Source organism: Salvelinus sp. IW2-2015, linkage group LG30, assembly GCF_002910315.2.
Source record: "Salvelinus sp. IW2-2015 linkage group LG30, ASM291031v2, whole genome shotgun sequence".
Lineage (NCBI taxonomy): Eukaryota > Metazoa > Chordata > Actinopteri > Salmoniformes > Salmonidae > Salvelinus > Salvelinus sp. IW2-2015.
The window spans coordinates 2,723,902-2,736,770 of record NC_036869.1 but is presented as its reverse complement, the minus strand read 5'-3'; the positions used below and the strand labels follow the sequence as shown (position 1 = coordinate 2,736,770).

At 47.0% G+C, this 12,869-nt stretch overlaps 1 protein-coding gene across 6 annotated transcripts in view; it reads left to right on the top strand.

Moving 5' to 3' along the window:
* Positions 1–12,869, top strand: part of elmo1 (engulfment and cell motility 1 (ced-12 homolog, C. elegans)) — a 237,783-nt gene that overhangs the window by 209,983 nt on the left and 14,931 nt on the right. For all 6 annotated transcript variants that reach the window (XM_070436225.1, XM_023975417.2, XM_023975416.2 and 3 more), the window contains one exon: positions 11,448–11,560. In XM_070436225.1, coding sequence (XP_070292326.1) covers positions 11,448–11,560 — 113 coding nt within the window. The remainder of the gene's footprint in view (positions 1–11,447; positions 11,561–12,869) is intronic.

Here is a 12,869-nt window from a genome sequence, read left to right as displayed (position 1 = left end):
GCGCGAAAGAGGAAAAAGGAAGAATAGAGATCAGAGGAAACGCGAGAGGAGGCGGACTGAGATAAGGTAAGACCGTGAATTGGAGGAAGGAAGGAATTTATTGTTCTTAGACTGAGGGAGTGTAATCCTTTTCGTTAGACTGGTGGACTTATCTTCTAATGGAAGCAGGATCTCTAGACTGGAAGCTATCTAGACTGAGCATTCCTAGAACTGGGAGCTTACCTTTTAGACTGAGCGTATCTAGACTATGCGAGCTATCTAGTACTTGAGCACATCTAGACTGGAGGCTTATCTTTATGTAGACTGGGGAGGAGCTATTCTATTAGAACTGGAGCTGATATCTAGGGATGGAGATCAGATCTGTAGCCTCCAGACATAATGTAAAGTGTGATAATGCATCAGGATGGAAAGTTCTATTGTCCTGTTCTTATCGTTTTTCAAATCATGCTTGATACGTTCTTCATCTGTTGTTTAGTATTATTTTGAGTAAGGATAAGAGATACCAAACTACTCTTTTTTTTTTCAAATCACCATTCTAAATCTATTGTCTTAGCTAGCACATAATTTGACTAAAAGGAAAAATATTATTTTTTTTTTTTCTTTTCTTTTTTTAATTTTTTTTTTTTCTTTCATTTTATTCTTTTTATTTTGTTTTTTTTTTTTTTATTTTTTTTTTTTTTTATTTTTGTTTTCTAATTCTAGGATTTATTTTGTAATTTTGTTTTTTCATATGATTATTGGATTGCCACATTGTATTAGGTTACACGTGTAATGCTCGGCCAATTAGCAACATAATGGCCCTGATTCTCTGTACCCATTATTGCCCTTGTTAATATGATTTAATAAATATGTAAACAAATAGTATTTATTTCCCACAGACAGTTAAGAGCATCTGTACTTTGACAAGACAGGTGGGCCCCACAGACCTGATTGCTGTTTGATTAGTCTCAGCGACAGCGGGCCTTCAAAGAAAAAGGATTCAACACCCCACTTGAACACTTTATCAACATTGTTGTGTTTGACATCAATTTTGAATCTCAGGCTCTAATATATTTTTATTCCCATCAGCCGTACACACTAATACCCCCCATAATGACAAACGTGAAAACATGTTTTATAAAGAAAAAAAACTTTTAGCCAAATTTATTGTTTGAAATAAATACGAAATATCTAATTTATGATAAGTGATATTTCACACCCCACATGATCAATACATTGTGTAGAATTCCACCTTTACGCAACGATTACAGGCTGCGTGAAGTTTTTCAAAGTGACACCAAAATCTCCAATTAAATCCATTTTAAATTCAGGCGTAATAACAAATAAATGTGGAAAAAGGTCAAGGGGATGTGAATACTTTCTGAAGGCACTTCTGTAGATACTCAGCTTCTTCTAAGACTTCCTTAAATTACTTTCCGGCCCTCCACAACCATTAGCCTTTGTATACCGTATATTATCATATGTCTTGAAATATGATTTGAGAGGAGTCCTTAGGAATGAAGCACTTGGAAAGTGTCGGGTGGAGGTGTGATCTGCAGTTATACTAATTGCTCAGTTGTGCTCCACTACAGTGTAGGTGCAGACAGCCAACAGCAACACAGGACCCTTGGCTGGACGACAGCGCTTCCAGGGTACCTCAACAATACGTTAAAACCTTGTGTGTTGTGATGTGCTGCATGAAAGAAGAGCGCTGAGAGAGAGAGAGACAGGAGAGAGACGGAGAGAGACAGGGAGAGAGTGACGGATGAGGACAGGGAGAAGGACGGAGAGGACAGGAGAGAGACGGAGGAGGACAGGGAGAGAGACGAGAGGAGCAGGAGAGACGGGAGGACAGGGAAGACGGAGGAGACAGGGAGAGAGACGGAGGAGGACAGGGAGAGAGACGGAGGAGGACAGGGAGAGAGACGAGGAGGACAAGGAGAGAGCGACGGAGGAGACAGGGAGAGAGACGGAGGAGGACAGGAGAGAGGACGGAGAGCAGGAGGAGACGAGGAGGACAGGGAGAGAACGGAGAGGGACAAGAGAGAGACGGAGGAGGACAGGGAGAGAGACGGGGAGGACAGGGAAGAGACGAGAGGGACAGGAGAGAGAGAGACGGAGGAGGACAAGGGAGAGAGACGGAGAAGAGGACCAGAGAGAGACGGAGGAGACAGGGAGAGACGGAGGAGACAGGGAGAGAACGGAGTAGGACAGGGAGAGACGACGGAGGAGGACAGGGAGGAACAGAAGGACAGGGAGAGAGCGGAGGACGACAGGGAGAGAGACGGAAGGAGGACAGGGAGAGAGGAGGAGGACACGGGAGAGAGACGGAGAGGACAGGGAGAGAGACGGCGGAGACCAGGAGAGAGAGACGGAGGAGGACAGGGAAGCGGATGAGGACAGGGAGAGCGGAGAGGACAGGGAGAGAGACGGAGGAGGACAGGAGACGAGACGGAGGAAGGACAGGGAGAGAGACAGAGGAGGACAGGAGAGAGACAAGAGGAGGACAGGGAGAGGACGGAGAGACAGGGAGAAGAACGGAGTCTGCGTCTCGGGTGGGGATAGATTTATCCTCTCCGGCCTTGAAAAAGTACCACATTATAGCGTGCTAACCGATAAGGCCTTTCCCCCCTCTCCTTCCTCCTCTACACACACAACACACTTCCTTCTCCCTCCTCTCCTTCTCCTCTCCTCCTCCTCTCCTCTCCTCTCCTCTCCTCTCCTCTTCCTCTTCCTCTCCGCTCCTCTCCTCTCCTCTCCCTCTCTCCACTCTGTGTCCAGGCCTCACGCGCCAGCAGTCACTGTCAGTGTTGAAAAAAGGATATTAGTCAATTGCTCCCCCAACACTCCACTCTGAAGTGTAAAACCTCATCTGTCTCCAGCTCCACATCATTTACAGGGAAAGGGTAAATGAACACGCTTCCATTCCACCGCACAGTTAAATCAAGGACAGGGAGAGATTCTCTGTCCAAATGGAAACCCTTTTCCTTAAAGTGCCACTACTTGACCAGGACCAATAGAGGCAGCTAGTCAAAAGTAGTGAACTAGGTTCCATTGGAACACAGAACATAAACTAAGCTTCTTACTGAGAGGAGGGATTTTCTGTTACGTTAATAAAAGCACTGTAGAATGGGGGACCTGGAACAAACCCACGGGGACCCCCCCCAACAATACAGGAGTCACTAACAGAAAAAACGCACCCACACTTCCTCAGACATCCCATACATCCGCAGCACTGAAGGGAAAACTAGGTTCTTATCGGTCCAAGGTTCTGAAGAGTACACTAACCAACTCTGTCTTATTCCGACTCTGAGGATGACCGGGGAAGAGCTTCAGACAGCCGCGGCGGCGAATTAATTAGGCCTTCCTCTGCCATTATGGAAATTGATTCATGCACTTGCAGAGCAATGAGCTCAGTGGAACTGTAGAGGCTGGGGACGAAACCGCTCCAGACAGAAGGTAAAGGCGAACACAGCTGCAGATATAAAGCTGCTTTTGAAGCAGTAGCTGTCTTAGTAAATAATCCTGACACTGTGTTAAACACTACTACACAAAACATTAAGCGACACTACTCTTTCCTGACTAGACTGACCAGTGTAGAATCCAGGTGACAGCTATGATCTCTTATTGATGTAACTTATTAAATCCAATTCCAATCGGTAATAAAGGAGGGGAGACAGTAAATTAAGCTTTGAGACATGGATGCCGCAATGTCAAATATTAGGAAAGTGTTTTAAAGTTGTTTGGAACACACATTTGTGTGCTGTGTGTGTGTTTTCGTTGATTCACAGCGACAGAGCCATTACTGACCCAACACAGAGGCAAATAGTGACGGGAGGTAGGCAGGGGGTGTTTCCAAGAAGTTGTGTGTGTGTGTGTGATGATGTGGTAGTGTGTGTCACCCCACCTTGCCTCCGCGGGCTACTGATCTTCCTGAAGCAGGTATCGTCAAACACCAGACGGTTGAGCCTCTGTTGTTTATTCACTCCATGATCTCTGGCTGGATCTTCTCCCGACAGCTCCCTACGACAAAGAACAGAGAAACAGTCAGTTCAGTTCACAGACGAGAGAAACAGAAACAGTCAGTCAGAACACAAGCAAGACCAGTTCAGTCAGTAACCACAGGGACCAGTCAGTCAAGTACACAACAGGGACCAGTCAGTCAGTAACACAGGGAGACCAGTAGTCATACACAGAGGACCCATTCACTCAGTAACACAGAGACCAGTCACAGTAACACGAGAACCAGTCAGTCAGGTAACACAGAGACCAGTATCAGTAAACAGGGACCAGTCAGTCAGGTAACACAGAGACCCATCATACACACAGACCACACTGACCACAGTAACAACAGAGACCACGTCAGTCAGTAACACAGAGACCCAGTCTCAGTAAAACACAGGGACCAGTCAGTCAGTAACACAGGGACCAGTCAGTCAGTTAACACAGGGGACCATCATCAAAGTAACACAGGAACCATTTCACTCAGTAACACACCAGACAAGTCAGTCAAGTAACACAGAGACCATCGATCAGTAACACAGGACAGTCGTAGTAACACAGGGACCAGTCAGTCAGTAACACAGGAACCAGTCAAGTCAGTAACACAGGGACCAGTCGTCTAATCACAGACACATCCAGTGGACCAGAGACAGGTCAGTAACAGTAACAGCAGTCAGAACAACATTACACTCGTATACACAGAGACCAGTCCCAGTAACACAAGAGACCCAGTGCAATCAGTAACACAAGAGACCAGTCAGGTCAGTAAACAACAGGGACCAGTCAGTCCAGTAACACAGAGCATTTAACATTTACATTTAAGTCCATTCACTCAGTAACACAGGACCATATCACTCAGGTAACACAGAGACCAGTCAGTCAGTAACACAGAGAACCAGCAGTCAGTAACACAGGGACAGTCAGTCATAACACAGGGACCAGTCCAGTCCATCAACAACAGGGACCAGTCAGTCAGTAACAAGAGAGACCATTCACATCATAAACAAAGGAGACCAGATCAAGTCCAGCTAACACAGGAGACCAGTCCCAGTAATAACCGGACCAGTAGCTAAACACAGGGACAGTCAGTCAGTAACACAGGGACCACTCAGTCAGTAACCAGGACCAGTCGTCAGTAACACAGGACCATTCACTCAGTAACACAGAGACCAGTCAGTAAACACGGAGACCAGTCATCGCAGTAACACAGAGACCAGTCAATCAGTAAACACAGAGAACCAAGTCCAGTTCAGTAACAACAGAGACCATTCACTCAGTAACACAGAGACCATTCACTCAGTAAACACAGAACTCAACCAGTAACCAAGCTAACACAAGAGACCAGTCAGTCAGTAACACAGAGACCAGTCAATCGTAACACAGGGACCAGCAGTCAGTAACACAGGGACCAGTCAGTCTAACACACAGAGACCAATTCACTCAGTAACAGAGACCAGTCAGTAACACAAGGACCAGTCAGTCAGTATCACAGGAACAGTCAGTCAGTGTAACACAAGACCAGTCAGTCAGTATCACAGGACACAGTCAGTCAGTGTAACAGAGAAAACAGAGACAGAGTCAGTAACACAGAGACCAGTCCAGTCAGTATCAACAGGAACAGTCAGTCAATGTAACAGAGAAAACAGAGGACCAGTCATCAGTAACACAGAGACCTCAGTCAGTCAGTGTGAACACAGAGGACCATCAGTAACACAGAGACCAGTCAGTCAGTAACACAGAGAACCAGTCAGTCAGTAACACAGGACCAGTCAGTCAGTACACAGAGAGCATTTGTACAATGACATTTAAGTCCATTCATCAGTAAACAGAGACATTCAGTGTAACACGAGACAGTCAGTTCAGTAACACAGAGACCAGTCAGTCCAGAAACACAGGACCAAGATCAGTCAAGTAACACGAGACAGTCAGTCAGTAACAAAACAGGACCATCAGTCAGTAACACAGAGACCAGTGTCACTCAGTAACACAGAGACCAGTCAGTCAGTAACACAGAGACCAGTCAGTCAGTAAACACAGGGACCAGTCAGCTCAGTACACCAGGGACCGCAGTCAGTAACACAGGACCAGTCAGTCAGTACACAGGACAGGCAGTCATAACCAGAGACCATTCACTCAGTAACAACAGACCAGTCCAGTAACACAGAGACCAGTCAGTCAGTAAACACAGAGACCAGTCAACTCAGTAACAACCAGGAGACCAGTCAGTCCAGTAACACAGAGGACCATCACTCAGTAACACAGAGACCATTCACTCAGTAACACAGAGACCAGTCAGTAACACAGAAGAGACCAGCTCATAACACACAGACCAGTCAGTCAGTAACACAGAGACCAGTCAATCAAGTAACACAGACCAGTCAGTCAGTAACACAGGGACCAGTCAGTTACACAGAAGAACCATGTCACTCAGTAACAGAGACCAGTCAGTAACACAGAGACAGTCAGTCAGTATCACAGGAACCATCAGTCAGTGTAACACAGAGAGACCAGTCAGTCAGTATACACAGGAACCAGTCACGTAACAGAGAAAACAGAGACCAGAGCAGTAACACAGAGACAGTCAGTCAGTATCACAGGAACCAGTCAGTTCATGTAACAGAGAAAACAAGACCAGTCAGTCAGTAACACAGGACCAGTCAGTCAGTGTAACACAGAGGACCAGTCAGTCAGTATCACCAGAACCAGTCAGTCAAGGTGGTTAACAGAGAAAACAAAGACCAGTCAGTCAGTAAACACACAGGCACCAGTCAGCTAGTAACACAGAGACCAGTCAGTCAGTAACACAGAACCAGTCAGTCAGTGTAACAGAGAAAACAGAAGACAGTCAGTGAACAAGAAAACAAAGACAGATCGTCAGTAACACAAGACCAGTCATCAGTTAACAGAGAAAACAGAGACCAGTCAGTCATAAACAGAGACAGTCAGTCAGTTAACAGAAAAACAGAGACCAGTCAGTCAGTAACACAGAGATCCAGTCAGTCATGTAAACAGAGACCGTCAGTCAGTGTACAAGAAAACAGAGACCAGTCAGTCAGTAAGAGAGAGAGAGATAGAGCTCACTTGCACAACACACACTGGTGTTTGTCCCAAATGGCAGCCTATTCCCTGTCAAAAAGTGCACTATTTAGAGCAGTGGCAGTCAACTCTTACCCTATAGGACCGGAGCCTGCTGGTTTCTGTTCTATCTGATCAGTTAAATGCCACCCACCGTGGGTCCCAGCGTCTAAATCAGTCCTTGACTAGAGGGAATCACCCACCTGGTGTCCCAGGTCTAAATCAGTCCTTGGACCTAGGAGGGGAATCACCCACCTGGTGCCCCAGGTCTAAATCAGTCCTTGACTAGAGGGAATCACCCACCTGTGTCCCAGGTCTAAATCAGTCCTTGACTAGAGGGAATCACCCACCTGGTGTCCCAGGTCTAAATCAGTCTTGACTAGAGGGGAATCACCCACCTGGTGTCCCAGGTCTAAATCAGTCCTTGATAGAGGGAATCACCCACCTGGTGTCCCAGGTCTAAATCAGTCCTTGATAGAGGGAAATCACCCACCTGGTGTCCCAGTCCAATCAGTCCTTGATAGAGGGGAATCACCCACTGGTGCCAGGTCTAAATCAGTCCTTGACTAGAGGGGAATCACCCACCTGGTGTCCCAGGTCTAAATCAGTCCTTGACTAGAGGGGAATCACCCACCTGGTGTCCCAGGTCAAATCAGTCCTTGACTAGAGGGAATCACCACCTGGTGTCCCAGGTCTAAATCAGTCCTGACTAGAGGGGAATCACCCACCTGGTGTCCCAGGTCTAAATCAGTCCTGGACTAGAGGGAATCACCCACCTTGGTGCCCCTCTAGTCAAGGACTGATTTAGACCTGGGACACCAGGTGGGTGATTCCCCTCTAGTCAAGGACTGATTTAGACCTGGGACACCAGGTGGGTGCAATTAATGATCAGATAGAACAGAAAACCAGCAGGCTCCGGTCCTCATAGGGTAAGAGTTGACTGCCACTGCTCTAAATAGTGCACTATTTTGACCAGGGAATAGGGTGCCATTTGGGACAACACCCAGTGTGTGTTGTGCCAGTGAGTCTCTATCTCTCTCTCTCTTACTGACTGACTGGTCTCTGTTTTCTCTGTTACACTGACTGACTGGTCTCTGTGTTACACTGACTGACTGGTCTCTGTGTTACTGACTGACTGGTCTCTGGTTTCTCTGTTGACATGACTGACTGATCTCTGTGTTTACTGACTGACTGGGCTTTGTTTTCTCTGTTACACTGACCTGTCTCTGTTTCCTGCACTTACTAGGTCTTCTGGTACGACTGACGGTCTCTGTGTTTACTGGACTGATTGGTCCTGTTCGACTGCTCTTGTTTTCTCTGTTACACTGAACGACTGGTTCTCTGTTGAACTCGTTTTTTTTTAACGTGACTGACTGGTCCTGTGTTTACACTGACTGACTGGTCTTTGTTTATCTGTTACACTGACTGGTCTTCTGTTTTCTCTGTATGACATGGTTCCTGATACTTGACTGACTGTCTTCTGTGTTACTGGACTGCTGGGTCTCTGTGTTTATCTCTGTAACTGGACACTGGTGCCTGATGTATACTGCTGACTCGGTATCTTCCATGAATGTTACACTGACTCTGGACTCCTTGAGCCCTGTACACGTGGTACCGTCGGTTACTGACTTTTACTGTACTGACAGAATGGTCTCTGTGTTAGACTGACTGGTCTCCTGTGTCTGACTGACTTGGGCTTGTGTTCTGTGTTTGTGAAGGGGGACTGGTCCGGGGGCTGAGTGGACTGGGGGGGGCGTGTACGCTGGTCTCTCTTGGTACTGTGCGGTCCGTGTTCGACTGTGGCTTGTGTTTCTGCTGACGTTCTGGATCGGCTGATGTGGTGTGTAGTGAGGTTGGGTAGGGGGGGCTGGTGAAGTGGTGGTGGGGCTGGGACTATGTCCCTGTTGTTACTGCTGACTTCGGTCCTGTGTTACTGAGACTGGTCTCTGTCTGACTGACTGGCTCTGTGTTTACTGGACTGGTCTCCTGTGTACTGACTGGTCTCTTGTTATGGTTAATTCCGGTACTGAGTGAATGGTCTTCTGTGTTTACTGACTGACTGGTCTCTGTGGTTTACTGATTGTGGCTGCTCTGTGTTACTGTACTGACGGCTCTAGTGTTACTGACTGGTTCTCTGTGTTACTTGATGTGAAATGGTCTCTGTGTACTGAACCTGCTTTGGGTTCCCCTTGTGTATTACTGACTGACTTGGTCCCTGTGTTACTGACTGACTGGTTCCCTGGTTACTGATGCTGATCGGTCCCTGTGTTTACTTGATTGACTGGTCCTGTGTTACCTGACTGACTGGTCTCTGTGTTACTGAGGTGAACATGGTCTCTGTGTTACTGATGATGGTCCCTGTGTTACTGGACTACTGGTCTCCGTGTTACTGACTGACTGGTCCCTGTGTTACTGGACGACTGGTCTCTGTGTACTGAATCTGATGGTCTCTGTTGTTACTGGCTGAATGGTCTCTGTTTACTGATTGAATGGACTTAAATGTAAATGTAAATATGTCTCTGTGTTTACTGTGACTGGACTAGGTCCCTGTGTACTAGACTGACTTGTTCTCTGGTATACTGACTAGTGACTGGTCTCTGTGTACTGACTGTCTCTGTGTTACATGACTGACTGGGGTTCTGTGTAAGCTATGACTGCGTCTACGTTGACTGCTGGTCTACTATTTTACTGACTGTACTTACGTTGTCCTTGATATACTGGACTGGACTGGTCTCTGCTGTTACTGACTTTCGGTCTCTGTTTTCTCTGTGTACACTGACTGACTGGTTCCTGTGATACTGAGCTGACTGGATCTCTGTGTTACATCTGACTGATGGTTCCTTGTGATTTACTGACTGACTGGTCGGCTACTGTGTCTCGTGCTCTTACTGATGGGTGAATTGGTCTCTGGGTTAAGACTGGTGACTGGTCCCTTGTGTTACTGGACGACTTGGGTTCCCTGTGTTAGCTGCATTGGACTTGCGTCTCTGTGTATGCTGGATGGTCTCTGTGTCTAGCTCTGTTCGTTACTGCGGTCTCTGTGTTAACGTGTAGCTGGTCTCTTGTTTGTTTACTGAGGTGAATGGTCTCTGTGTTTCTGATGGTGACATTTGGTCTCTGTTACTGATCTGACTGCGGTCTCTTGTTGTTACTGAACTGAACTGGGTCTCTGTGGTTGCTGACTGACTGTGTCTCTTGGTGTTTTACTGTAACAGGTCTCTGTCGGTTCTTGTGATATTTTTGGCCGTGTTCTGACTGACTGGTCCCTGTGTTGATCTGACTGACTGGTCCTGTGGTTACTGACTGGGGAGTTGGTCCTTCTTGTGTACTGACTGACTGGTTCCCTGTGGTTTACTGGACTGGACTGGTGGTCTCCTGGTGTTATTCTGACTGAATTGGTTCTCCTGTGTTTACTGATGTGAATGGTCTCTCGTGTACTGACTACTGGTCCTCCTTGTCTGACTGTACTGGGTCCTGCTGGTACTGTTGCTGACTGACTGGTCCCTGTGTTACTGACTGCGGTCTCTGTGTTACTGACTGACTGGTCTTCTGTGTGTTACCTGAGGTGAATGGTCTCTGTGTTACTGAGTGAATGGTACTTAAATGTAATGTTAAATGTCTCTGTGTTTACTGCACTGACTGGTCCCTGTGTTTTACTGATCTGACTGCGTCTCCTGTTACTGACTGCACTGGTCTCTGTGTTACTGGACTGGTCTCTGTTGATTACTGAGTGTAATGTCTCTTTGTGTTCTGAGCTGACTGTCTCTGTGTTACTGACTGATCTGGTCCCTGTGTTACTGACTTGGACTGGTCCCTGTGGTTACTGACTGTACTGGTCTCCCTGTGTTATCGTGATCTGACTGGTCCCTGTTTACTACTGACTTCCCTGTGTTACTGGATCTGATGGTCTCTGTGTTACTATCTGACTGTCTCTCTGTGTTACTGGAGTGAAATGGTTCTGTGTTATACTTTGATGACTGGTCCCCTGTGTTACTGACTGACTGGTCTCCTGTGTTTACTGACTTGACTGCGTCCCTGTGGTTCCTTGACTGGACTGTTCTCTGTAGTTACTGACTGGACTGGTTCTCTGTTTTACGAGTGAATGGTCTCTGTGTTACTGAGTGATATGGTCTCTTGTGTTACTGACTGACTGGTCCCTCTGTTACTGACTGACTGGTCTTCTGTGTTACTGACTGGACTGGTTCTCTGTGTACTAACTTGGTTCTCTGTGTTACTGAGTGAATGGTCTCTGTCGTACTTGACGTATCTGGTCTCCCGGTGTTACTGACTGACTGGTCCCTGTGTTACTGACTGACTGGTCTCTGTGTTTCTGACTGACTGTTTCCTGTTCTCTCTGTGACTGACTGACTGTTTCTCTGTCTTGTCCGTAGGGAGCTGCGGGAGAAGATCCAGCCAGAGATCATGGAGCTGATCAAACAACAGAGGCTCAACCGTCTATGTGACGGAACCTGTTTCAGGAAGATCAGCAGCCGCCGGAGGCAAGGTGGGGGTGACACACACACACACACACACACACACACACACAACTTACTTGGACTGCCTCCTCCGTCACTATTTGCCTCTGTGATTGGGTCAGTAATGGCTCTGTCGCTGTGAATCAAGAAAACACACACACACACACAAATGTGTGTTCCAAACCAAACTTTAAGAACACCTTCCTAATATTGAATTGCGCAATCCATGTCTCAAAGCTTAATTTATCTGTCTCCCCCCTTTCATTTACACTGATTGAAGTGGATTTAATAAGTGACATCAATAAGAGATCATAGCTGTCACCTGGATTCACCTGGTCAGTCTATGTCAAGGAAAGAGTAGGTGTCCTTAATGTTTTGTGTAGTCAGTGTTTAACACAGTGTCAGGAATTTACTAAGACAGCCTACTGCTTCCAAAAGCAGCTAATATCTGAGCTGTGTGGCCCTTACCTTTTTGTCTGGAGCGGTTTCTGTCCCCAGCTCTACAGTTCCACTGAGCCTCATTGCTCTGAAGTGCATGAATCGATTTCACTAATGCAGGAACGGCCTAATTAAATTCCCGGCCGGGCTTCTGAAGCTCTTCCCCGGTCATCTCAGAGTTCTGGAATAGACATGAAGTTGGTTAGTGTGACTCTTCAGAACCTTTGGACCCAGATAGAACCAGTTCCTTCAGTGCTGCGGATGTATGGGATGTCTGAGGGAAATGTGGGGCGTTTTATCTGTTAGTGACTCCTCGTTTGTTGGCGTCGTGTGTTCCAGGTCCCACATTCTACATAGCTTTTATTAACAGTAACATGAAAATCCCTCCTCTCAGTAGAAGCTTAGTTTATGTCTGTGTTCCCAAATGGCAACCTATTCACTACTTTTGACTAGCGCCCTATTGGTCCTGGTCAAAAGTAGTGCACTTTAAAGGGAATAGGGTTCCATTTGGGACAGAGAATATCTCCCTGTCCTTGATTTAACTGTGGCGGTGGAATGGAAGCCTGTTCATCCTTTCCCTGTAAATGACTGTGGAGCTGGAGGACAGATGAAGCGTTTACACTTCAGAGTGGAGTGTTTGGGGAGCATTGAGCCTAATATCCTTTTTCACACTGACTGACTGGCTCCTCCGTTCTCTCTCCCTGCTCCCCGTCCTCCGTCTCTCTCTCCCTGTCCTCCTCCGTTCTCTCTCCCTGTCCTTCCTCCGTCCTCCCTCCTTTGTCCTCCTCCGTCTCTCTCCCTGTCCTCCCCGTCTCTCCCTCTCCCTGTCCTCTCCCGTCTCTCTTCTCCTCGTCCTCCTCCGTCTCTCTCCCTGTCCTTCCTCCGTCCTCTCCCTGTTCC